Genomic DNA, 27,984 nt, shown 5'->3' with positions numbered 1-27,984 from the left:
AGTGTCTTTTCTAGTTGGCTTGTCCCAGGACTTGAATATTTTGAATATCTTTCCTTAATTTACTTACCCAATTAGAGTTGATGTAACATTGGTTAAACTCAAAGTATTTGGAAACAGACAGCCAGGATCCAAAGCTCTGCTTCATCACTAAACATGTGACATGGGAAAAATAATTTTATCTGACTTACAGATTTATTTTATATAATAAATAAAATGACCCAATTATTAATTAAAATCTTAGCACATACACTGTGTGCACATTCAAAATATGTTTTTAAACATTGTTATTATTTACTGTTATTCTTTGTCATACTATTACAGCTTTTCATTACTATAGCAATTTTAATCAATTATTATATTGTGCTTAGGATGTGTTAGATACTATGCTCTAGACATGAGATGAAAAGGTGGCCCTGGCCAGTTTGCTCAGTGGTAGAGCATCGGCCTGGCGTGCCGGAGTCCCAGGTTTGATTCCCAGCCAGGGCACACAGGAGAAGCGTCCATCTGCTTCTCCACCCCTCCCCCTCTCCTTCCTCTCTGTCTCTCTCTTCCCCTCCCGCAGCCAAGGCTCCATTGGAGTAAAGTTGACCCGGGTGCTGAGGGTGGCTCCATGCCCTCTGCCTCAGGCACTAGAATGGCTCTGGATGCAATAGAGCAAAGCCCCAGATGGGCAGAGCATTGCCCCCTGGTGGGCATGCTGGGTGGACCGGGTGGATCCCGGTCAGGGGCATGCGGGAGTCTGTCTGACTGCCTCCCCGTTTCCAACTTAAGAAAAAAAAAAAAAAGAAAAGGTATAGTCTCTACCCTCAAGGAGTTCACATTTCTGCTAAATAATGCAACTATTACACTAAGACAAATCTGATTCAGACATTGCCCTGTTTCCAATCCTTTGGCTTCCCAATTTGGGAAGTGCAGCCCCTCTGGCTCTATCCTGAGAGCAGTCTTCTCACTTTCTCTGCTTCCACCTCCTGATTTTGCCTTCAGTTCCTAAACATGGCCTCTCCGAGCCTTATCTCATTCTGTTCTCCAGGGCAGCACTAAGGTGTTTATTGAGTACTCAATTCTATCTTAAATGTAACTCGAAAGAGCTTTTATTGACATAAAATTTACGTCTGTACAATTAAAATAGATTTTCCTAAGTTTTCTGATTTCAAAATTAAAGACAAATTAATGTAAGCTAAATATTGTGGATTTTAAAAAAAATTTTGTTTTTGTGTTTGTTTTCAGTGTCTCACTGTGCCTAAAGCATTTTCTTAAGCTTCTATTATCTCCTCACACTACCTTCTGCTCTCCTGCCCTCTCCACTAGCTCTCCTGAAAATAGTTACTTCACTCGCCATATAGCAGATCTTTGCAAGGCAATGTAATCCTTAGCCCAGCTTTTTATGCCAAGAAGTATATTTAATTAGTTATTATTCTGATTTCCACAAATCTCCTTTTAGCAATTATATTTAATTAACCTCCCTTGACCACATGGGGCTAGATTGTCCCAACACCTATGTGATTTATATGAGTTTTCTCAAACTCATGATGGTCACATAAGTCCTTTAGGAGTCTTGTAAAAATGCAGAGTATGATTCAGTACATCTAATATCCTCCATTTCTTACAAGTTTTCAGGTGATACCAATACTATTGGTCCTTCAGTAGCAAAGATATCTATTAATTCCCATTTTAGAGTAGCTATAACACAGTATTGTGGCCACTGTTATAGCCTCAGATATTGTTTAATAACAGCTTTATAGTATGCATACAATACTTTTGTAATAATGAATAATGAATAAACAATATTTGTGGGAGCATGTTCAAGACATGGTAGGAGCAGAGAGGAATGAGGTAAATAGAAATACTAGAAATACACAAAAAACGTTGAAGGAGAGAGGTAAGAAAGAGCTGCATTTCCCTGTCCATTAAAATTAAATAGTCAGTGCTTTCCAAATCAACGGGATAGGAAAACTGCTAATAATTTGACATGGCAGGATCCAGGAGAAGAGAACAATGAGACTTTCACCAGACCATGGAGGGTCAGGAGAAGTTGTAGGGTCCTGATATTCTTTGTAAACAGTGGGCCGAACAATCACTGACACAGCAACCATTTTTTGTGGTTATTATTGTTTGCTTACTTTAGGTTTATTTCTACAACTTGAATAATTAACAGTAGATTATACCTTAGGCCTTTTGCTCTTGTCTCAGACTTTTTGTTTCTTTCAAAACTTGAACTATTTATTGCCTCCTAAGACTCTCAGCCCTGAATGCTTCTTTTCTATAGATTTCCTCATTCAGCATGACCATCCATATCAGCAACTACCTGCATAAATTTTAAAAGTTGTGTAACATCCTATGACTAGATATAAATATTTCATTTGTGAGTCACCAAGAATTTTTGTCCTGTAGTGTTAACTACTGTAAAAAATTCTGCAATCAATGTTCCTCTTTGTAAAATGTGGCCTGCATCTCTGATATTTTGCTTTGGATAAATTTCTAGAAATACAATTTGGCATGTTAAAGCAATAATATGCTGAAAAATCTGCTTCCAGAAAGTTCATAAAAATATCATAAAATACTGATTAGTTCACTATAACACAGGGACACTACACTGTGTATTATGTTTTCTAAAAATTTTGCTGATTTAATAGACAAGAATATTTCACTATTTACTGAAATAAAATGTTGACATTCAATAAATAATATTTATTGCAAGTCCCTACGGCACAGTTTTCTTGTTTCTAATTCTGCTTTTCCTGTTTGAATCAACAAGTTTGGAAAACATTAGTATAAAGGCAAATGACGTCACAGACTGTGATATGTTTCCCGCGTTGAAGGGCATTGATATTGACAACTGCATATTCCTGTTGCTATGTGATTTTATTAAGGGACACTTTGTTTAGGCCTTTAGAAGGTGGATTCAAATTACCAGAGACTTTTATGCTAGGCTGGGGTTCTCGAAAGAAGGGCAGTGAGAAGAACCATCTTTGGAAAGAATACATACCAGTGTGTGTGAGAGGTGTACCAGCATGCTCACCAGTCCCATGTGCTTGCACCAAGCTCTGGCACAGAGTGTTTGTGATGCTTCTGTAGTAACTATTGCTCTGAGAAAAAAAAGTCACATTTTTTAGCCAGGGTAAAAATAAATGTAATCATTCCTACATCATTTCTGAGACTGGTGGTAAATCAGTCACTGCCCTAGAATTTGCACAGTCTGGTAGAGAAAATGTTTTCAAAGGTCTTGAGGAGTTCACTGAAGAAGACACGACAGAATAAACTTTCTTATGCCAAATATAAGCTTACACAACTAACAATGTTAACATCCTGTCTGGTACATAGCATGCTGTGCACTGTAGGGTTAAAATGAGTTGAACTGGAATTTGTATAGAATTATTGTGTAAAGATTCTCTAAGGAATAGGTTTTAAAATCCCAAACTGTCTCCATATAGCCCAAGCTTTGTATACAAGTTGTGCCACTTATTAACTGAGAGACCTAAGGAACTACTTAAACATTTTAATCTTTGGTAATAGCATAAATCAAGTAATAATGGAGTCTTTTACCATATTTATTATATTCCAGTTGTGTAGGTCAGAAGTCTGAGCTAAAATCAAGGCATCAACAGCACTGTTTCTTTCTATAGGGTCTGGGAGAGAATCAAGATCCTTGTGTTTTCTCCCTTTAGAGATTCCCCACATGCCTTGGGTCATGCTGTCCTCCTGTCATCCTCAATGCCACCAATAGTGGATCAAGTTCTCATGCTGCCATCTTTCTAGCTCTCCACTTTCAAGGACTCATGTTTTAGATTAGACTGACCCAGATATCCAGGGTGATCTCACCATCGCAAGGTCTTCAACTTTAATCACATTTGCAAAGTTCCTTCTATCATGTAAAGGTAACATACTCACAGGTTCCAGGCAGTAGGGTGGGAACATCTTCATAGCTCATTATTTTGCTTACCACAAATATTTGACATGTATTTTGGACATAATAAAATATTATCTGCTGTTATTGTTTTTGTTATGTTATAAAGAATAAAATATTCCAGGCCAACACATTTTCTATGCTGAAACAGACTGGGTGGTAGGGAGAGGTAAGAATGGAAGCAGAAGAAAGATTAGGAAACTGCTAAAATTATCCAAGTGAAAGATACTTGTGTCTTGAATAAGAGAAGCATTTTCAGGTGATGAGTGGTTACATTCTGGTTATATTCTCACAGATATTGGCAGGATTTGCAGGTTTGTATTTAGAGTATAGGACAGTGGTTTTCAACCTTTTTACACTTGGGGACCAATAAAAACAAGATAATTATTTCAGGGACCGCTAAGGCAGAAATCACCCTGAGTATAAGTGAATTCAACTAAGATCGTTGAGTCTATAATCTTCATACAACATCGGGTGGTTACCTTTATCATAGACCATCACGAACTTTCTGGTGGACTTCTCCACAGAGCATCAGTTGAAAACCACTGGTGTTGGAGAAAGAAATTAAGGATGATTCCAATACTTAGATATTCGAAAGTGATCCAGAAATGGTGAGAATATCTGAGGATTCAAAGGGACCATAAAACTATATCAATCTGTGGAAAATATTCACTAAAGAAGAAAGAGGACTTCGCCTCACATCAGGTAATATTACTGGCCAGATCCATTACCCACTTATACAAATTCTGTGATATAACGTAAGATCCTCAAAATTTGAACACAAGTAGGAAACCCCAAATTATTCTGATTAGTTTTTCTTCAGCTAACAAGCTGGGATTTCGAAATAGAAAATAGGTTAAATTATGAAAAAGTAAATCAAATTTTATTTCTGCACACCTAACATATGTGCTGAGATTTTTACCTACTATATTTTTCAAGCACTTGGTTCATGGCTCTAAGATCACTGCATCATTGGTTATCAACACTGATAATTATTGGTCAACCTGTTTGTTTTCTACATGAAACTGGAAGACCCTGAACAGTAAAAACTCTGTTGTGTTACTTTTTTAAATCTTCAGCACATATAATGTTTGGAATATAGAACACTCATAAAGTGATGATGCTAAGGAGCACAGGTAGGCTAATGAAACAGGACTTCTGTGAACAACAATAGATACTAAGGAGTCATGGCATAAAGTCTGATTTACATTTACAAATGAAGATGCCTTATAGAAATTCAGAACAAAATTTCATTTTTAAAAATCCTCTTCAGAGTGATTGTGAGCCTGACCTGTGGTGGCATAGTGGATAAAGCGTCATCCTGGAAACACTGAGGTTGCCGGTTCAAAACCCTGGCTTGCCTGGTCAAGGCACATATGGGAGTTGATGCTTCCAGCTCCTCCCCCTTCTTTCTCTCTCTCTCTCTCTCTCTCTCTCTCTCTCTCTCTCTCTCTCCCCCCCTCCCCCACCCCTCTAAAAAGAATAAAAAAAAACCAGAGTGATTGTGAATGAGCATGAGGTTTCTCGATGGGGTGAAAAAAATTCTCTAAAATGAGACTGCCATGATGGTTGTTGCACAACTCTGCATTTACAAAAGCCTACTGAACTGTACTTTAAATGGGTGAATACCATTGTATATGAATTATATATGAAAACTGTTTTCACAGAAAATCCCTTCCATAAAAGGGCACAAGGACAAAAAAAATGACATCAGCCTATAAAGCACATATCCACAGTAAGTAATTGCATAATGGAACAGATAAAAAAAGACTATCTGAGGCAAAAGTCTTCTGGGAACCTGCAGACACTGGAGACACATGATTTATACTACCACCAGGAATTGGTCCCCAACCAGGCTGGAACAAATCTCCTCATCAGCTCTAACGTCCCCTGGAATCTTACACTTCCTTAGCCTCCTAAATCAGCCTGCAAGGGACAGAAAGACTGCTGTATGGGCTCTGTAAGTAAAACTGCTTTGTTCAGAGAAAACACTTGACTCTGGATGAGCTGAGATTTCTTACCCACGGGGAAGAATTGCTTCACATTTTAAGAAGTAGATTAGATAGTGAGGTGGTGGCCTGAGGTGGTTATTAAAATTTGTAGAATTATTTATTCTCAGGAAATCTGTATTTTGTTCTGCCTGGTGTAGATTGGATAGCTGGTTGTTTGTCAGTCAAATAACTGAATCATTGTGCTAATATATTTATGGTGGTTAGTGATTTCGTGCTTGAGAAAACTAAAGAGGTTGTCAGAGGCTTAAAATCTAATTTCTAAGCCTAATATGTCTTAATAAAAAATTTAAAATGCCAATTTGAACACCTACTACATTCCAGGCACTGTATTAGGCATATTCTACAATACAGATGAGGAAACTAAATAAAAAAAAAAAGTTTATATGACTTGAGGATGGCAACAGCCCTTAAGAGCATGAGCCTTGGAATTAAGAATTGGATTTAGAATCCCAGCTCTGAAATTCACTAGCTGTATGTAACCGTGAATATGTTTCAAAATCTCTCTGATACTTTTTATCAGAAAAAGAATTTAAAGTGAATTTAATAATACTTGCCACCTAATATTGTACTAAGAATTAAAAGAATATATTTATCAAGTGCTTAGCACAGTAATATTCATGAATCAAGTGTCAATAAATGGTAGCTATTGTTATGCTTAATATTTTTTATTAGTATTGCTTTACAAAGTCTCAAAACTAGTTAGTGTGTGCACAACGATCTGAACTCAAGTCAGTCACACACATTGACAATGTCTTGGACAATAGTGATAATGACATATGGTTTAATTCAGCAGATAAAGATATAAACACAAAATACAGGTCATAACAGTGCAACAGAAGAAGAGAATCATTGTGAGCTAAGTGGACAGGAAAATGAGTTGAAAGACTAAAGTTAATTTCTCACAAGAGAAAATGAAATTTCTGCAGGAACTGGAAAAGATAGATTAAACAGATTTGATAGTGATGGCAGCACAAAAGAGTAGTTTAGGAGAATTTTAGTGTCTTCTCTTAATACTAGCCATTGTCTTCCTTTATTCTTTGATATGAACATGCAATCAAATACAGCTTCAAGTACCATTTACCAACCATATTGCTATTACCTAATCTTTATATGGAGACTACCTAATGCTCTAGTTTTTGACATTTAAAAGTAAAATCAATAAGAATTTAATTAATATTTGTATGTAGGGCATGAGCAAGTGGGAGAAGAGTGGATGTATATGTCTGTGTGTGAATAAGGTAATGCTAGTTTGATGTCATTTACTACAAAATGCATGAGAGAGAGAGCAAGGTTGGAATGGGGAAAGAAACATGCTGGGTTTGACTGGTATTGAGGTTGAGTTATTTGAAGGATTATGGATGAAGATGTCCCTTGTAGGGAGATAAAACTCCATTCACCTTTTATTCCCTGGCACCAAGAGCTTTCATTTGTTCACTAAGCTACTGCCACTTATTTTCCTAAATTGTTGATATGATCTCTTCACTCTAGTTGCACAGTTTGTTACTGCCTTCAAGTTTGAAACCTTGCCACAATTTTAAATATTCTATCAACTTTTGAAATATAAAACTCAGAAGAGGCCAGAATTAGATTTCAAATTTGCAAGTCATCTGGATATAAATGATATTTAATGCTATGGTAATAACCAAGATATCCTAAAGAGAGTATAGTATCTTCGTTAGGAAGAAACAAAGAGGACTTCTCTTCTTGGAGAAAAAAAAAACATATTATACAACACCACAATTTAAAAACAAAGAACAAAAATATCGTTTGGTAAACAGAGATCGGGGAATCCACAGAATAACTATCATTGAAGGTAATGAAGAAGAAAGTTTCAAAGAGGAGATGAGCAACATGGGAGACATTTGAAATGAAGGATAAAAAAACATCTGAAAATAAACTTCCAGATTTGGTATTTACAAAGTCATTGTTGACATCAGTTGGAGAACTTTCTGTGGGTCATTGGAGAAAGATACTAATGGAGATGTATGGATATTATCAAAAACATACTATCCAAAGAACATTTTTTGTCATAAAATATATGGCAGAAAATGGAGGGAGAAACAGAATTTATTTCTGCCCTCACTAGCTAAGCACAATAGCCAATTACAAATATGGTCAATATGTCTTCGTTGAATTGGATGTGTGTTCCATAGAAAAGTATGGGAAGCTTTCGTCATTGAGTAGAAATAAAACTTGAGCATTGTAGAGCCAATGGTAGAAAATAAGATACTGAAGAGGAAAGGAATTTTGTTGGAGTTAAGTTAGAAGAGATGGAGAATGATTTGTTAACTTATTCACAAGATATTAGAAAATGCCTGGCTCTGAATGCTATCCACTGAAATCAAAGTTTCTTGTTCTTCCCACAGAATGCATGAGTGTCATGTCCTGGCCGCTGCTGATTCCTTTAGCTTTCCATGTAAGGTTCTAGCATATCCTTTTTCTTGTATTTTGTTACTTTACTCAGTCTCTGTTTGTGTTTTTATCTATATCAAAAACATTCTTTCCTGCCTTCCATTTTTGTGAACTCCTATTTATCAAAACTTTACACAGTTATATTTTTATCTACACTTTTAAGATTTCTTGGAACTAATAATTCTTAAACCCTCAGAGATACATTCTTGTATGCACACACTTAATATCTGTCACCCCACACTATATTAGTCTTACCACTTAGAAACATCTTATTCTTGTGCACTCTGCAAATAAGAGTATTTATTTGTCTCTCACTCCTCTGACATATAACTAATACAGTATTTTTCATGTAATAGGAAGATATAGAAGAATGGAAAAAAATATTTTGAGGAGTTCTCTCCTGCCTGGCTCAGCACAGATCATTTCAATCAAACTTTATGTTTTTCTTCTGATACCCAAACCAGAAAGAGAAGGAAAAAGACTAACAGGAAGAATGCAAATGAATAATCAGTATATTGTTTGAATTAATGAAATAATGTAAAGGTAGCAATGAAGTTAGAATGAATGAGAAAATTGTTCAAATAGCAATGTAAAAAAACTGATCTCATACAATTTCCTAAAACTCAGTGACCAAAATTACAACTCAGTCATCACATATTATTATAATCATCATGATAGCCAGAATTAATCAGTCAATCATCACATATTATTATAATTATCATGATAGCCAGAATTAATATGTATCAAGGCCCTCTTGCACTCTAAGAACCATTTTTGTTTTCATCATTGTATATTTCAATAGATATTGGACTTCTTAGAAACAGTGCTAGTCTTTCTCCCTTGTTTGATTATACTCTTTAAGAGGAGTTTTGTTCATGTTATGTCTTAGCTTCCACTATGCACAAAATAGGTGCTCAGTGAATGTCTCTAAGAACATAAGGCAAGAACAAAGGAAGAGATATTATAAGTTCATTCTGCTGCAATGCTTTCACAGATGCTATTCTAAAAAACTGGTAATACTTCATCTTGACTCACACAAAACATAGAAGTCTTTTAAGCACTGACTTTTCTGAATAGCCTTTTCTAAATACCCCAAACTTTCTGTACAAAGAATTGAAGTATTTTCCTCTTCATAATTACTCTACTTCCCAATAACCCCAGGCAACTGTTAACTTCAAAAATTGAGTCCCAGTTTCTGTGAATTAATAGTAAATAAACAGGTCAAAGACTTGTGGAAAATGAGGATGAACCTACTATTAAAAATTATCATAAGTATCATTCATTTAATAAATACATTTTTAGCTTCTCAATTGGATCAATATGTATTTTTCCAAGAATGGCCTTTCTCAAATATCTCCAAAGATATGTTTCTCACTCCCTTCAGACTTCTCCACAAATGTCTCTATTATATGAGGCCTTCTCTGGCAACTTCATTTAAAATTTCAACTGTAAATAAATAAATAAACAAACAACAAACAAAGAAATAAATAAAATTTTAACTGCTCCCTTGATATCTATTTGTTCCCATCGTCCCTTTATTTTTTTTCTCCTTAAGACCACTTAATGTTCTATTTGGTTTTTCATATTAACACTATTTATTGTCTGTCCCTCTCACTACAATGTATACTTCATGGGATGGGAGTTTTTTTGGGTGAGTGGTGAAGAAAATCTATTCTTTTTATATTGTAAGCTCTTGATAAACATTTGTTGAATGTGAATAAATAGAATCAGAAACACTGGTTCTTCAACTGATATTATCACTGGTTAACTTTATGACCTAACCAAAGAGTTCTTACCTACTCTTTATGTGTATCACAGGTGCAATGAAGAGTGACTTTCATACGTCCAGGTCTGTTTCATCAACTGAAAGAGAAGATGGGAAAGGAGAAGCTGAAGAAGTGTAAGCCCTTATTTTGAATGATGGGACTGCACTTTTTTGTGCCCACCTTGCTTTTTAAAGAAGATATGAACTCCTAAAACCCCAGGACAATACTATTTAATGCGTATTGGCTGTTTTGTTTGGCAAAGTGACTAACGAGAAAGAGCTCTGACTGTGGCTGACTATGGAATTTGAATTACCTGGAAGAGTAGAGACAGACTGCTGAGAGCCCTGTATCTGGAAGTGTGGGAGGGATGGCAGAGGCAGTGATGCCTTCATGACTTCTTCACCCCCAGACAGAAACAGTGGGAAACCTGTGAGAGTGACACACAAAAGGACATGGACATATTTTCTCCTATTTGCCACACCACTCAAGCCTCAGTCTATGTGCCCTCAGCCTGTTCCCATGGGCCTCCTGGGCAGCATTATAAATAAGCCTGTGCCATGAAAGGCAAGCCAGCACCAGCTGCTCCCTCTCAGTAGGACTGCACCATTTTCAAGTGAGTACACCCTCACCTGGGGGGAGAAGGCCAAAACTTGCCATCCCAAGGGACCATGAAGACCCCACAAATTCTCATGGTGGGTCAGGGGGAGCCCTCGTGTGCCACTTACAGCTTCATGGGCCAAGGAGAAATGTCTCAGAGCATTAGCTGACTGTCCAATAAGGCAAGTGAGTATGAATACAATAGCCACATTTGGACCAAAGAGAATCAGAAAGTGGGTCTAACCAGGGGTCACCTTAGGCAGAAAGCCAGACAACACGAGAGGAAGACATTAGGTCTTCAGGGATAGGTAACTAAAGAAACCAAATAATGGTCCAAAGTTTCAGGCAAAAAATAACAAACAAACAAAAAATCTCTCCCTATCCTCAATGGCTTAATATACTCTTTATTCCTCTTCTCTTCTGTTTCAAGACTGAACAGAAGGATCATTTTTTTCAGGAAGGGTCCTTCTGGGCATGTGTCTCCCCTTCCTATGCATTAAATGCACACCTTATACTGACACTTATTCCAAGACTCTAATAATTTGATTACTTGTTTGTCTTCCACCCTAGGCAGGATATCTTAAGGGGAAAAGATGTCTTCTACCTCTGTGTCAACAGCATCTAGCAAATAACCTTGTAGATAGTAAGTCATATAGGTCTACGCTTATGGAATGAATGAATAATTGAAAAAAGAGAAAGGAGAGGGGAGGAAAGGAGAGAAAAGAAGAAAAGAGAAGACGATAGGAGAAGGAACTGGAGGAAAAAGGAGAGGAGGGAAGGGGAGGAGGCTAGAAGAAGGAATACACAGCCCTATCTGAAAGGGGTTCCCTATACAGTATCTCTTTACAGCTATCTTGAGAAAAGAACCACCCAGGATCCAGACAATGAAGGTATGGTCCAGGAGAGGGAGTCTAAGGGAACTTGAGAAGGATACATTTTAGGACAAATGTTGCTCTTCCCAGGTTCCCTTTTAGAAATGTAAATTAACTTTAAGAGTAGTGATCAGTAAATGAATTTGAGCTGTCACTTTCCCCTTTAGAAAAGGGCTTTATAGCTTATGAGAGAGCCTAAATGGCTTGGAAGAGGGGAGAGTATAAGAGAAGGAGAGCTGAGGTGCATTCAGCCCCCAGGTTTCTAGGGCTAGCCTCTCTGATTGTGCTTCCTGTCCTACCAGGCTGCCAGCGTGACCTGACCCTCTCCAGTGTCCCCTTCTCCGTGCCAGCTATGAGTTCCTGCAACTTCACACACACTACCTTTGTGCTTATTGGTATCCCGGGTCTAGAAGAAGCTCATTTCTGGATCGGCTTCCCCCTGTTTTCAATGTATGCCATGGCGGTGTTTGGAAACTGCATTGTGGTTTTTATCATAAAGATGGAGCGTAGCCTGCACACTCCCATGTACCTCTTTCTCTGCATGCTGGCAGCCATTGACCTTGCCTTGTCCACGTCCACCATGCCCAAGATCCTCGCCCTTTTCTGGTTTGATTCCCAAGAGATAACCTTTGATGCCTGCATTGCCCAGATGTTCTTTATCCACACGCTTTCAGCCATTGAGTCCACCATCCTACTGGCCATGGCCTTTGACCGTTATATAGCCATCTGCCACCCATTGCGCCATGCTGCAGTGCTCAACAATACAGTAACAGCCCAGATTGGCATGGTGGCCATTGTCCGTGGATCCCTCTTTTTTATCCCACTGCCTCTGCTCATCAAGCGATTGGCTTTCTGCCACTCTAATGTGCTTTCACACTCCTATTGTTTACACCAGGATGTGATGAAGTTGGCCTACACAGACACCTTGCCCAATGTGGTTTATGGTCTTACTGCTATTCTGCTAATTATGGGCATGGATGTCCTGTTCATCTCTTTGTCCTATTTTCTGATTATACGAGCAGTTCTACAACTGCCTTCCAAGTCAGAGCGGGCCAAGGCTTTTGGAAACTGTGTGTCACACATCAGTGTGGTATTGGCCTTCTACGTGCCTCTCATTGGCCTCTCGGTGGTGCACCGCTTTGGAAGTAGCCTTGATCCCATTGTGCATGTTCTCATGGGTGACATCTATTTACTTCTGCCTCCTGTGATCAATCCCATCATCTACGGTGCCAGAACCAAACAGATCAGGACTCGGGCTCTGGCTATGTTCAAGATCAACTGTGACAAGGACCTTCAGGCTGTGTAAAGCAGGTTAACCTTACCACTCCAATCCTCCTTCTCCTTAATAGCTTGATATAATGACTTACTAATGCTGTTAATTTTAGCTGCTTATAAGCATATCAATGTTTTTCTCTGGTTTGATCTCTAAAATCTGCCTCAGTTTGACTGTAAGTTTGGGAGATGTAATGATTTCCTTCCATAGGTCAAAATATTATTGAAATCTTTATTATATAAAATGTTTAAATTAGATAATTCATCAATTTGACAATATATATTTTAAAACACATAAAGAAGAATGGCAAAAATACTATTGGCTTCGAAACAAGGGGAAAATTACCCTATATGACAAATAATCCAAGGCAACATGTTTGCTTATCAAATTAGCAGTTTTCATTAATAAAAATTTACAATGGAAAAAGAGGGTGTATTAAAACATACATCCTTGAGCATCACAGCTGATGGTGTGATTGGAAGTATGTAGCAAGAATTTTTTTTAAGTTATGTGCTTTAATGCTGAAATCTCACTTTTGAAAATGTGTCCTAACAAATATCTCTAGGTGCAGAAAATAAGTTTTTCAAAAAATACATTAGTTACACAACTACTTATAGTAATCATATATTAGAAATCCCATGACATTCTATATAAAAGTAAGGAATAGTACACTCAAGTATGGTTCATTTACTTAATGGAATATTAAGTGGAATAATGTATATTAAAAGAATATTATGTGACCTTTAAAGAGTCTGCTATAAGATGAAACATGCTTAAATATTAATAAAAACAACAAAGACACATGATTGAAACTAACTTGAAAACAACCTATGTCTTGGAGAAAATGTGCTCAAATTACTAGCAACTTTTTTTGTTCTTACTTTCTAAATCTCTTTAGTATGAAGGTCTTGTTCAGCTGACATATATAACTTTTAAAATAAGGAAATGAAACTGGTCATTTATGTAAACCAGGTCTTAGGACAAATCAACTGTTGGTTTACTATGCATTACCTAGAAATTTACCTAAGCTCTAAATCAGGGGTCCCCAAACTACGGCCCGCGGGCCGCATGCGGCCCCCTGAGGCCATTTATCCGGCCCCCACCGCACTTCCGGAAGGGGCACCTCTTTCATTGGTGGTCAGTGAGAGGAGCATAGTTCCCATTGAAATACTGGTCAGTTTGTTGATTTAAATTTACTTGTTCTTCATTTAAAATATTGTATTTGTTCCCGTTCTGTTTTTTTTTTTTTACTTTAAAATAAGATATGTGCAGTGTGCATAGGGATTTGTTCATACTTTTCTTTATAGTCTGGCCCTCCAACGGTCTGAGGGACAGTGAACTGGCCCCCTGTGTAAAAAGTTTGGGGATCCCTGCTCTAAATAATAATGCCAGTGAACATATCTTCAAGGTTTACAATGTTCTAGGCACTATAGTCAGTGCTTTATAAGTTTTATCTGGTCTTCACAAAACTTTATGTGGTAGGTCTCATTTTTTTTTTTTTTTTTGTATTTTTCTGAAGCTGGAAACGGGGAGAGACAGTCAGACAGACTCCCGCATGCGCCCAACCGGGATCCACCCGGCACGCCCACCAGGGGCGATGCTCTGCCCCTCCGGGGGTCGCTCCAGTGCCCGGGGCAGGGGCCAAGGAGCCATCCCCAGCGCCCGGGCCATCCTTGTTCCAATGGAGCCTTGGCTGCGGGAGGGGAAGAGAGAGACAGAGAGGAAGGAGGGGGGTAGAGAAGCAAATAGGCATCTCTCCTATGTGCCCTGGCCAGGAATCGAACCCGGGTCCCCCGCACGCCAGGCCGATGCTCTACCGCTGAGCCAACCGGCCAGGGCCAGGTAGGTCTCATTTTTGTCCCCTATTACAAGTGAGAGAAATGAGGCTTACATTAACAAGGTAATTTTATTTTATTTTATTTGTTTTTGTTTTTGTGACAGAGACAGAGAGTCAGAGAGAGGGACAGATAGGGACAGACAGACAGGAAGATAGAGAGATGAGAAGCATCAATTCTTTGCTGCAGCACCTTAGTTGTTCATTGATTGCTTTCTCGTATGTGCCTTGACTGGGGGGCTCCAGCAGAGCGAGTGACCCCTTGCTCAAGTCAGTGACCTTGGGCTCAAGACAAGGTCGCAACCATGGTTTGAGCGACTACAATTCCATATTCAAGCCAACGACCCCATGCTCAAGCTGGTGAGCTTACATTCAAGCCTGATGAGCCCACGCTCAAGCCGGCAACCTCAGGATTTTGAACTTAGGTCCTCCATGTCTCAATAGGACGTTCTATCCACTGCGCCACACCCTGGTCAGGATAAGATAATTTTACTAAGTAATATAATTTGTGCGTGCTGTGCCAACATTTGAAAATACAGTAGATGATTAAATACAGTTACTTAATTTTCATGTTATATTGCTTCCTGTTTGACATCTGCCGTTTATTTCCTTGACCTGTGCAAATCTTCAGTGTTTCTCTCTTCTGTGTTCTTTTTTTTTTTTTTTCCTATGTATTTTTCCGAAGCTGGAAACGAGGAGAGACAGCCAGACAGACTCCCGCATGCGCCCGCCCGACCGGGATCCACCTGGCACGCCCACTAGGGGCGAGGCTCTGCCCACCAGGGGGCGTCACTCTGCCCTGACCAGAGCCACTCCAGCGCCTGGGGCAGAGGCCAAGGAGCCATCCCCAGCGCCCGGGCCATCCCTGCTCCAATGGCTGCGGGAGGGGAAGAGAGAGACAGAGAGGAAGGGGGGGGTGGAGAAGCAAATGGATGCTTCTCCTATGTGCCCTGGCCGGGAATCGAACCCGGGTCCCCTGCAAGCCAGGCCGATGCTCTACCACTGAGCCAACCGGCCAGGGCCTCTGCTGTGTTCTTTATGAGAGGTAAACCTGCCCTTGTTGTGGGCAACAAATCGGATTACTCTTCATGTTTTACAACCACCTCTCGTATTCTACATCCTGCTTCTTTCTGGACTAGGGGAGAATAATACTTTTGTCTATTTATCTTCTATACCTTCTAATCATGTGTCCTTTTTTTAATGTATTCTATACCTATCAAACATTTCAAATGTCTGAGTTTTAACTTTGCTATAAAATATAATAAAATTTTATTTTAAGTTTTGTTAAGTGTTAAGCCTGTTGCTTTTATATAGAATTCTGTAAACTCAAATATGAAGCTATGAGATGTTCCCTAGTCTTTCCCACCAGTGCAGGGATCTTGACAGGTATCATTTGTACAACTGTAAAGATGCTAATGCATCTTTTTTCAGGATCTGCTGAGAAGCTGAAATTTGATTACAATCACTGGGCCTATGTTTTCCCTCAGTAGCTTCACTGAGCAAATCTTGGGTTGGAGACTTGGGTGGATAAACCATGGGGGATACTCCAACCTGTAGCCTCTTACTTAAAAGGAGGGAACCTCAGAGCATCCAATTGTGATTCCCTGCTCAAAGCAGGAAAGTAGCCTCCAAAGTCAAGCAGCTAATCAATGCATATAGAACAGATTGAGGGAAAGAGAGAATGGAAGAAAGAGGTGATTTCCTTTAGCCTGACCAGACAGTGGCGCAGTGGATAGAGTGGCAGATTGGGATGCAGAGGACCCAGGTTTGAAACCCCGAGGTCACCGGCTTGATTGGGGGCTCATCAGTCCTGAGCACGTGTTCACCAGCTTAAGCGTGGGGTTGCTGGCTTGAGCATGGGATCATAAATATGATCCCATGGTTGTTGGCTTGAGCCCATGGTCGCTGGCTTGAGCAAGGGATCACTCACTCTACTGTAGCTCCCTCATTCAGTCACATATGAGAAAGCAATCAATGAACAACTAAGGTGCTGCAATGAAGAATTGATGCTTCTCATCTCTCTCCCTTCCTGTCTGTCTGTCCCTCTCTCTGATTTTCCCTGTCAAAAAAGAAAAAAAAAGAAGGAGAAGAAGAAGAAGAAGCAAAAGTATACCCATGATATAAATCTGAAGATTCAGGTGTTGAGCCTCATTCCAAATAATAAGGTCAGGGGCCTCATTTTATAAGGTTGAACCCCGTGTCTCTTCCTACAACCTCCATGTGCTTATCTCTTCTTTTGCCTTATTGTATCTCAGTTGCACCCTCTTACTTACTTCCATTTGCCTAAGAGCATAGCCAAATTGATAATTTAATAAAGTTTGTCTTTCTCCTAAATTCTTCACTGTATTCCACCACAGTCCAACTTATTCATATTCTATTTCTGTCCTTTTTACCATTCCCTATGCCTTAAGTTTTTATTTTTGAAGTCATCTAAAGACCTCTGTGCCAATATTCATAGAAGCGCTATTCACAATAGTCAAAAAAGTAGACATGACACAAGTGTTAATCAACAAATGAATGATAAACAAAATGTGGTATGTGTATGTGTGTGTGTATATATATATATATATGGAATATTATTTATCCATGAAAATAAACAAAACTCTGATACATTATACAACATGAATGAATGCTGAGAACATTATGCTAACTGAAATAGGCAAAACACAAAAAGACAAATGTTTTATGAATCCACTTATGTAAGGAACTTAAAGTTGGGAAATTTATAGAGATAGAAAGTAAAATAGTGATTACCAGGGGCTGAGGATAGGGGAGGATGAGTCATTGTTTAAGGGTACAGAATTTCAGTTTGAATGATGAAAAAGTTCTAGAAATAAATAGTGGTGATGGTTGTGCAACAATGTGAATATACTTTATCCCACTGAATTGTACATTTAAAAATTTTTAAATGATAAATTTTGTTTTTTGTGTTTTACTAAAATAATCACCAAAGAAAAAAGCTAAATTATTTTTATATCAAGAACATCTTAAAATGATTGTGTTTTGATATATATATATATATTGTGTGTGTGTGTGTGTGTGTGTGTGTGTATAGTTAAGGCTTTTTTTTTTTTTTTAGTTAAGGCTTTTTAAAAAGAAACCTAAAAAGGATAATATTTAATAGCCCGCATTAGGGGGACACAGAGTCCTGATATGGGATTTGGGAGCTCTGAGCTATTGTTTTCTGTTCTGCTGCTAGTTGGGTGACCTTATCTAGTTCACCTAATCTCTATGAATTAAGTCTATTAAAATGGCGATTAAATCAGATAATCTTAAATCCCACCCCATTCTAAATATGATGTGTGCTGAGCATTAAAAAGCCATGAACAATTCTAAAGGGCCTTCAAGGCTGAAACCTTCTAAGGACACCTCCTTTCAGGCCCCACCTGTTGTTTCCCCAAATATGGTACCAACTTAAACTCCTGACCCCTGAATCTGCTATTTAGGACTCTTCCCAAAGACCAACCTGCTCTCAGAGATTGGGGAATGTCCACCCCAGGAGATATCCATGGTCTCTCTAAAAGAAAGCTCAATTCAATAGAAAGAACAAACAGTTCTGTGATTTGTGATGTCAGTTCACTCTCTGTAAAGCATGTCATCCTCATCTACTTATTAGGGATGATAACAGTATCTACCCCTCAGGGTTCCTGTGTGAATTGTATACAATCATCCACGTATGACACTTAGGACAGTGTTAAGCACATAGTATGAAGTCAATAAGTGTTTATTATTATTCTCATGGAGGAAATGAGTAGTAAAAATTTCTGCCTGACATGGATATTAAAGGGATAAAAATGATAAGCAAGCCACACAGAATTTTAAAAAAATAAAATAAAACACACGTTGAGTCACATTAGCCTAGGAACTTGAAACTTAAAAACTGTGCTACTTCTTTCTTCCTCTCTCTCTCTTATACCAGTACCTAAGGTTGGGGGGATGCAAAAGGGTGAGTGTAGTGGAGTGGGGAGGCTGATTCTAACGGAATTCAGATGGGATTAAAATGACTGATCTCATGCACTAAAGGAGAAAGACCAAGAGAAAAGCCATAGTTTTTAAGGCTGTACCAGGAAAATGTGATTGCATTCTAGAAGGTGACAAACTAAAGTGGGGTGTTGCCATTGTTTATTCCTTGTTCACACCAACCAGGGTCCTGGGAGAGTGCTTGCCTTCTGACTCCCATTGATTAGGAAGAGCTTCCAGGAGGATGTACTTTGGGAACTTGGGAAACTGAGTTAACTCATAGAGTTGGACCCAGACAGCTGCTGCTGTGAGAGACCTCTGGGTCTTAGGCAATTGCTCAATGCAGTGCTCTTTCCCAGTGAAAAAATGTCTCCAGGGACTAAAGACCATAAAACACTGCTCTGTTCCCAGTCATATTTGTGTTGGTCTGGTCAGTGGAGGCCACCAGTTTAAATAGCCAGTTCCCCTGAGAGCCAGAGTCTGAGGCTGCCCCATAAGCGGAACAGTCTATCCCCCAAATAATTTCATTTAGATCCCATCTCTTGGCAGCACATCATTTATCTTAAAATGGACTGACAAGAAATAAGGACGAACTGGCTGTGTGGGTAGCCAGCTTTTAAAAAAGGAAGGAGATCCTGCCATTTGTGGCAAGATGAATAAACCTGAAAGGCATTGTGCTAACGTGAAATATATCAGACAGAGAAAGACAAATACTGCATCGTATGAGCTACATGTGAAACCAAAAACGAAAAAGTCAAACTCACAGAAACAGAGATTAGAATGTATTATTTTTTTAATATATTGTTGTATTTGATTTGCCAGTATTTTGTTTAGTATTTTAGCATCTGTATTCATTAGAGATATTGGTCTGTAGTTTTCTTTCTTTGTGCCATCCTTGCCTGGTTTTGGTATGAGGGTTATGTTGGCCTCATAAAATGTGTTTGGAAGTATTGCTTCTTCTTCAATTTTTTGGAAGACTTTGAGTAGAATAGGAACCAAGTCTTCAGAAAAAAACAAGAACTACATGATTCCATACATTGGTGGAACATAAAAACGAGACTAAGAGACATGGACAAGAGAGTGGTGGTTACCAGGGGTGGGGGGAGGGAGGATGCAGGAGGGAGGGAGGGAGAGAGTTAGGGGGAGGGGGAGGGGCACAGAGAAAACTAGACAGAGGGTGACGGAGGACAATCTGACTCTGGGTGAGGGGTATGCAACATAATTTAATGACAAGATAACCTAGACATGTTTTCTTTGAATATATGTACCCTGAAATATTAATGTCATCCCATTAACATTAATAAAAATTTATTTTAAAAAAAAAAAAAAAAAGAATGTTGGTTGCCAGAGTCTAGGAAGGGAGGAGAATAGGGAGAGATTCATAAAAGATACAAACTTTTAGTTATAAGATGAGTAAGTTCTAAGAATCTAAGGTAAAATCTGGTGATGATAGTTTGTGGGCAAGTCCTGCTGGGGGTGAGGACAACAGAGACGCAAAGACCCGACTCTGGGGACCAGGTTCAGTGACGCAGATCCACTTTATTCAGGAGGTAAGCTAGCTTATATACGTGGGTTCAGCCTATAGGGTGTTACAGCGTGTTCTTCATAGCCAATGGCTGAAAAGATCAGGGAGCTGCATGGTTGGTGCTGAGTCACTTCCTTATAGCCGGTATACCCAGGACAGTTCTGGGAGCTGGAGTATTCTCACAGTATTGCATCAGCCACAGCTGCTAGGAATGCGCTCTCTGCTCCACCCACAATAGTTAATAATACAATGTTGTATAGTTGAAATTTACTGAAATTAGAACTTAAGTGTTCTTAGAAAGAAAAGAAAGATAAATATGTGAGATGATAGATGTGTTATTAACTCAATGGTGGGAATCCTTTCACAATGTATACATATATCAAATCATCACATTGTACATTTTAAATATATTACAACTTTATTTGTTAATTATATCTCCATACATACTTAAATTAACTCAAAAGTGATCACTGACCTAAATGTTAAAAAATAATAATGCAAGTATAAATCCAAAACTTTTAGAAAAACATGAAAGAAAATTTTTCAGGATCTAGGACAAAGCTGTCTTAGTCTTAAGACCAAAAGAATGATTTATTTAAGAAAAAATTCATAAATTAAGCTTCATAAGATTAAAAACTGTTGCTGTGTCAAAGATACAATTGGGAGGATGAAAAGTTAACCTATAGAGTAGGAGCCTATATATCCAAATTATATATCCAACAAAGGTCTAATATTTAAAATATAAAAAAAAACTCTGGAAAATTTAACTATAAAAATAACCATCTAATGGAAAATAGGCAAAAGACATGAAGAGACATTTCATCAAAAAAGATATCCATATGGCAATTAAACACATGAAAAGATGTTCAAAATATTAACCAGTAGGAAATAAAAATTAAAACCACAGTGGAATATCACTACACATCTATCAGAATGGCGAAATACTTTTAGTGGTAAAAAGATCAAATGTTGGCAAGGATGTAGGAATCTGGATCACACATACATTGCTGGATGAAATGTAGAATGGAATAGCCTTCTGCTCCTCTGCTCACCAAAACCTGGCACAGGCCTAACCTGTGGTGGCGCAGTGGATAAAGCGTCGACCTGGAAATGCTGAGGTCACCGGTTCAAAACCCTGGGCTTGCCTGGTCAAGGCACATATGGGAGTTGATGCTTCCTGCTCCTCCCCCTGTTCTCTCTCTATCTCTCCCTCTCTCTCCCCTCTCTCTCTAATAAAAATGAATAAATAAAATCTAAAAAAAAGTAAAAACCTGGCACATATATGTTTATAGTAACTTTATTTATAATAGCCAAAAACTGATAACAACACAGGTATTCTTCCATAGGTAAATGGTTAAATACATTGTAGTATAGCCATACTCTGTAATATTACTCAGAATTATAAAGGAATGAACTATTAACAAATGAAAAACGTTTGATAAATCTCCAGAGAAATATGTTAAGTGAAAAACAAAAACAATCTCAAAAGATTACATACTGTATAATTTCATTTATATAACATTCTTGAATTGACAGAATTCAGAGATATTTAACACATTAGTGATTTCCACACATTATAAAGGGAATGGGGAAAGAGGGGTTTGGGAGAAGCTATAGAAGGCCAGCATGAGGGATCCTTGTGATGATGGACATGTTCTGTATCCTGACTGTAGCAATGTCAGCATTTTCATTTTTCTATTACATATTCTTTTCCAAGATGTCACCATTGGGAGAATTGGGTAATAGGTACATGGGATTAAAATAGAAACAAAATCTTAAAATGTCTGAGGTTCCATGCTATAGCATTTAGAATTTATTTTCTGTAAGTAATGAGCAGCCAACAAAGAATGGGGTAAAAGGGTGGAGAGGGAATGGACATGAAGCTCCAAGTGTCTTAGAGTGATCTGTCTGGCAAGGTGTGGATTTAGTTTAGGAGTGGAACTGGGAAAGACAGCGAACAGGTTAGGCACACTTGATGTCCTCCATTTCTTGTATGAAGTTAGGAGCAATATCAAATTACCTACTGAGAGCAGAGATGACAGATTGGGTTAAGAGCTTGAGAAGAATGTTGACAATTAAAATAAAGAAAAATAATTGTGAAGTGATGCTAACATCTCAGCTCAAGGTTATCACCATGAATTCATTCGATGTAAGATTTTAAAGTTCTGTGATTATTCCCTAAGTTTACATATCACCTCAGAAAGAGAAAGCTAGACAGGCTAGACCCTGTTCAGTTGGGAGAGTGCAACCAACATCAAAGAGAAGAAAAGACGTTGGGTCATAGAAAGCAACTCCAGTTCAATGACGTTAATGCAATTTGATTTATGAAATATCTGAGGTCAAAGCTATTTGGGAGTGGAGCTCTCCAGAAAAATGAGAAAAAAAACAGAGACAGACCTTGTATGTCGTGAGAAACAGAGTAAGAATTAGAACCCATGTCTTATTGGCTCTATAGTTCAAGTTCTTTTTACTGTCCAAATTTCCTCTTTTTGCATGTTTCTGATTCATCAGGTCAGTCCTAGGCTAGAAATGTGGACACAATCTTTGCCAACCCCAGTCTGGAGCTACAAGCCCAGAATCCTGATATATGTCCCAGAATGAGAGCTGACTTTTTATAACAGTGTCCATGGGCTTTCACAGGTTGGATTAAGCCAGCATTTCTAGATTTCCAACACTTCACTCTATGTGCATACCCTCTACAAAGACTAGGAGCTCCTATAGGACTCATCCTGAAGCCCCACCAGGAATGTTGTCTTGGAAGGATTTCAAATGCAGGTGTGACATTGAAGCTGATAATCTCTGAATATAACAATTTTAACTTGGTGGTATATTGTGGAGTCTATGGTTCTGTCTCTCTTTCCCCCTTAGTGTTTTGTTCATCTACACACTTCCTCTGATTCCAAAGGAGCCCTAAGGGTTTTATTCCCTAGTGGCCTGAATGGAGTGATTCCTCTGTGGTCCAAATCTCGCCTTCTCTGGAAATCGGTGCTGCTGCTAAGGTATCTCCATGCACTGGGATAAAACTCAGTTCTCTGCTACAAAGACTTCCTGGGTTCCTGCAGCATGTGGAGTGGCAGGGCAGCCTAAGACAATAGCCAGGGTGAGTAACCTGGGGACCCAGCATACCCACTTCTCTGCTTCCCAGACAGGTGACTGCCAGCATCTCAGATGGGGATATCATGGGAAGGGTCTGGAAAGAATGCAGAGAAGGAGAAATAACCAGTTGTGGACAATGAAAGAGACAGCAGTCCCACTGCCTGCTTAAAAATAGGGTCTGAAGAGGGTGCCTTGCTGAGGTTCCGGGAGTTCGGCCCAGAGATGAACTAGAATCCCAGACCACATTTCCGAAGAGAGCTATCCCCAACAGTCTCTCAAGAGAGGGGATTGGATGAGAGGGTGGGTCAAGTCTTCTTTCGCATCTGACATTTTTATCAGTTGCTTTTTTATTATTGTGAATTTATTTTTATACTCCAACATCAAAATTTTTAATTTCTTTAATTTCTTTATTTGGGAAAGTTTTGCACTGAAATTATTTCTCTTTCCTGAATAATTCCTAATCTCCAGAAATATTTTTACTTATCTGTAACTTGCATTATACCTTTGAATTTTTACAAAATACATCTACTTAAATTCTACGTTGGCCCTTCTCTTTGGATGGGGTGAGTTCCACCAGGACTTCATATTTGCTCAAAATAGTATCTGAGAGAGGAGAAATAGAGGATGACACTATCAGCAACTTCATGTTCTTTTAAAAATCTCCTACCAGAATATGCACAATCCTCTGCTCTAGAGGCATGTCCTACCTAAAATTAAAAAAAAAAAAAAGTTCATTCATACCTTTTTACCTTCAGAGCCAGCTCATTACATTGGCTAGATATGGCCTAACCATACTGCCCAGCATTCAGACTAAAACCTCTTTTAGCTCACGGATCTCTTCTTATGGTGTTTAAAATCTCTGCTAAAGGTTATTTGTATGGCTGTTTCTCTTAGGTTCTTTTATTAACCTACTTTTAAAGTGTTTTATTTGTTCATTTATATTTTTGTTTGTATTAAAATTTAAGGGCAAATCTAAAAACAATAATAATAACAAATATACCGTCAATCCTTCAGGCTTCTACAGTATGCTAGCAATGTTCTTCCAGGAGGTCACTGTATCTTGTTTAAAATAGAGTGGTTTTAATTAAACTATTTATGATCATCTCCTGTATTTAAAAAAAAATTATTGCTTTCTTCAATACGTGAAGAGATTGGTGTTTCACACTCTAAAATGATACTTTTATAGTCAATAGATTTGAAATATAGTACTTCCTAGTTTGCTTTTAGATACAGTACTTTTATATTAAATTTATTGGGATAACATTGGTTACCCACATCAACTCCGGTGCACAACTTTGTAATGCAGAAGTATTTTCTGCTATGTTGTAAACCCGAAGTCTAGTGTCCTTCCATCATCATGTATTTGATCCACTTGACACTCTTCATCCTCCCCACAGCCTACTTCCCCTTTGGCAATCATTATTCTGTGAGTTTGTTTACTTGTTTGTGGTTTGTTCATTTGTTACTTCATGTTTTATAGCCTGCATATGAGCAGGAAAAAAAAGACAAGAATTGTATGATTGCAGTATATTTTTAAATCTTTACATTTTCTATTTGCTATTGTATATAAACCCATGACACCCAATATCAGAGTTGGTATTTATTTTCCAGTATTTTGTCATGTCTTCTTATTTTTCTGCCCAGATTGAGGTCACCTCTGTCTGGAGACCTCATTTGTCCTCCTGGGATGCTCTCCTGTCAGTCCTATGTCAATATCTCCTTCTTCCAGCCACCCGCTCTCCTGATGATTGGCATCTCAGGGCTGGAAGCCGTTCATGGCTTGATCTCCATTCCCTTCTCTTCCATGTACACTGCAGCCCTCACTGGAAACTGCCTGATCTTCCTGGCTGTGAAGATGACTCCCAGCCTGCACCAGCCCATGTACTATCTCCTGTCCGGGCTGGCCCTCAATGATGTGGGTCTCACTTGATCCTCACCACTCACCACCCTGGCTGTGCTCTGGTTTGACCATCGTCTCATTGCCTTCAATGCCTGCCTGGTCCAGATGTTTCTCCTTCACTCCTCTGTGGTGGAGTCCTCAGTGCTCCTGGCCATGTCGTTTGACCATTTTGTGGCCATTTCCAAAGCCCTGCACTATGCAACTGTCCTCACAAATAATGTCATCCTTAGGATTGGACTGGCCATTGTGGCTGGAGCTACTCTGTTCCTCTTCCCACTACCCTTCTTACTGAAGCGACTGAACTTTTGCCCTGGCAAGATCCTCCTGTCCCATTCATTCTGTTTCCATGCAGATGTCATAAAAAAGGCCTGTGCTGACATTTACTGTCAACACCCTTTATGGGCTGTATGTAGTTCTGTCCACGGTGGGTGAAGACTCCTTGCTTATCATCTTATCTTATACACTTATTCTTCATACAGTAATAATTGAATTAAACTTGAAAGTGAATCACCCATTCCAAAAGCCTCCCCTGCTACCAGTTAACTGTGATTTATCCTCTTACTTCTGAAGACCTTTAAGCATCTTCCATCTGATTTGACTGACAACCAATCTGTGCTTCTTCTGTGTTGATTCTCTCAGGAAGAAGATGTCACTCGTGAAAGTCGTTTTAATTTCAGTGGTTATGGGATGGGTCACTGCCTCCAAGTGAAGGATGGAACAGCTGTCAAGACCACACCTGCCAACCCAACCCCACAACCACCCAAAGATGCAGATGCCATCAAGAAGAAGTTTGTGGACCGGGCAAAACGGATTGACACGATATCTCGAGCTGCCTTCCCATTGGCCTTCCTCATTTTCAACATATTTTACTGGATCACATACAAGATCATTCGGCATGAAGATGTCCACAAGAAATAGATGTGCCCTTCAGACCCTGGGATCTTCTTGCCTAAGTGTTGTGCTTGTAAATACACAGTGAAATTGTCTTTATATCACTTTGACAGAGGAGAAAATTGGGGGTGGGGGTGGCCTTTCCCAGGGAGCGCATCCAGGCCCTCAACACTTGTGTTTCTCATATCTTAGCTGTTCTGATTTTCTACATCCCAGTCATAGGTGTGTCTATGATCCACTGTTTTGGAAGGCACTTGTCTCACATTGTACAGGCTCTTTTTGCTTATGTGTATCTGATGGTGCCTCCTGGACTTAACCCCATCATCTATAGTGTGAAATCCAAGCCCATGAGGGAGGCCATGCTCAGGGTGCTGAGAGGGAAGAGGCAAAGCTGAGGAAACCAGATACAACCACAGAGTCTGTCGGAAAACACAGCCGAACAGTCATAGCTTATGTCCAGAAAGCCCTTATTTAAAACCTTGGCCCAGACACAAACCAAAGAGTATGGCAAGCAAATGGAAACCCTCAGACTGATGGGTGAATAACAGTCTTGATTCCTTTCTGCACTCATTAATTTCAGCTATTGTATTCAGAGTTTACTTGTGCATAAATCTGTGCTCATTACAAGAGATATTAAAATGAACCATGCATGTTCTCTTCCTTCCTTTGGAGGACAGAGGCTTGTAAATACACAATTTTAACCAAGTGAAATAAGGCTGTGATAGGTACACATTAAGTGCTATAGAAATTTCAAAGGAGGTTTACAGCCTTATCAAGAGGAAATTAGTGAGGAGTCAAGGAAAAAAGAGGCTGAAAGCTAAGGAAGAGTTAGTCAGGCAGAAAAGGTGAGCAAGAAGAAGGCATGCCTAATAAAAGAAAACAATGTAAAATTATTTGGTCTGCTTGGGGAAAGGTGAGTAGTCACATGTGGCTCAGAATTTGTGCATGTCTTGGAGGAAGAAGGATAGGAGATAAGCTAGAGACAATGGGCACTGATGAGACTTCTTGGGGTCTTTCAGACATAATTGAAATATTTGGCCTTTGTTCTTTATTTAAAAGTCAGCCAAGGCCTGACCTGTGGTGGCACAGTGGATAAAGTGTAGATCTGGAATGCTGAGGTCGCCAGTTTGAAACCCCAGGCATGCCTGGTCAAGGTGCATATGGGAGTTGATGCTTCTTGCTCTTCCCCCCTTCTCTCTCTCTCTCTCTCTCTCTCTCTCTTTCTCTCCTCTCTAAAATGAAGAAATAAATAAAAAATTTTTAAATTTGGCCCAGTTGGCCCGGTCACTGAGGATGGCTCCATGCCTTCTGCCTCAGGTATTAGAATGGCTCCCAGCGGAGCAATGCCCCAGATGGGCTGAGCATCACCCCCTAGTGGGCATGCTGGGTGGATCCCAAAAGGACGCATGCAAGAGTCTGTCTGTCTGCTATTGCCTACTTCTCACTTTGGAAAAATACAAAAACAAATAAACAAACAAAATTTTTTAAACAATCAAATAAATAAATAAATGTCAGCCATGGAAAGGCTATTGTGTTGTAAAATGTTGCCCCAGCTAACTGTGTATATCAGATTGAAAAGGCAAAAGTGGAGGAGAACAAGAATGCATGGAAACCACTTAGGAATTTGTTATAAGAGTCTAGAAAAATTAGAATAGAAGCTATTATTAAATCTCTCACCAGTAACAGAAAAAAATGTAGATTTAAAAATATTATATTTCTACATTTCCTTCTCTGTCTTCTGAAAGTCTCTGGAAGCAAGAACTCCAGCAGTGGTGAGCAGAGCCAGCTCCCATTTACTGGTTCCTAAATACCATTTTCTACCTCAAATAATCTGGAACCCTTGGAGCAATTGCTAATTCTAGGTATGAAGCAGGGAGAACAAAAGCGATATATGTCTAAAAGCAATAAAGAACCCAAAACAATAAAATAATATAAAAAGTGA

General features: G+C 38.9%; 1 protein-coding gene and 1 pseudogene across 2 annotated transcripts; both read left to right on the top strand.

The window, feature by feature from the left end:
• The first annotated feature begins 5,724 nt into the window (after positions 1–5,724).
• On the top strand, positions 5,725–13,003 carry LOC136320585 (olfactory receptor 51E2). 2 transcript variants are annotated; one of them, XM_066253741.1, is made up of 4 exons: positions 5,725–5,864; positions 8,283–8,332; positions 10,147–10,707; positions 11,866–13,003. In XM_066253741.1, exon 4 carries the CDS (start codon positions 11,916–11,918, stop codon positions 12,867–12,869), a length of 954 nt encoding a protein of 317 aa, XP_066109838.1. In that variant the 5' UTR covers positions 5,725–5,864; positions 8,283–8,332; positions 10,147–10,707; positions 11,866–11,915; the 3' UTR covers positions 12,870–13,003. The 2 variants fall into 2 exon arrangements, with proteins under 2 accessions (XP_066109838.1, XP_066109839.1); XM_066253742.1 differs by lacking the exon at positions 8,283–8,332 and having other exon boundaries at positions 5,728–5,864.
• Positions 13,004–24,938: 11,935 nt separating this feature from the next.
• Positions 24,939–26,437, top strand: LOC136320583 (olfactory receptor 51I2-like; annotated as a pseudogene).
• The last annotated feature ends 1,547 nt before the right edge of the window (positions 26,438–27,984 follow it).

Source organism: Saccopteryx bilineata, chromosome 1 (assembly GCF_036850765.1).
Source record: "Saccopteryx bilineata isolate mSacBil1 chromosome 1, mSacBil1_pri_phased_curated, whole genome shotgun sequence".
NCBI lineage: Eukaryota > Metazoa > Chordata > Mammalia > Chiroptera > Emballonuridae > Saccopteryx > Saccopteryx bilineata.
This window is presented reverse-complemented; position numbering and strand designations above follow the sequence as displayed.

Bases quoted from the DNA above. Each gene is read 5' to 3' on its own strand.
- LOC136320585 (XM_066253741.1), top strand. From the start codon at position 11,916: ATGAGTTCCTGCAACTTCACACACACTACCTTTGTGCTTATTGGTATC.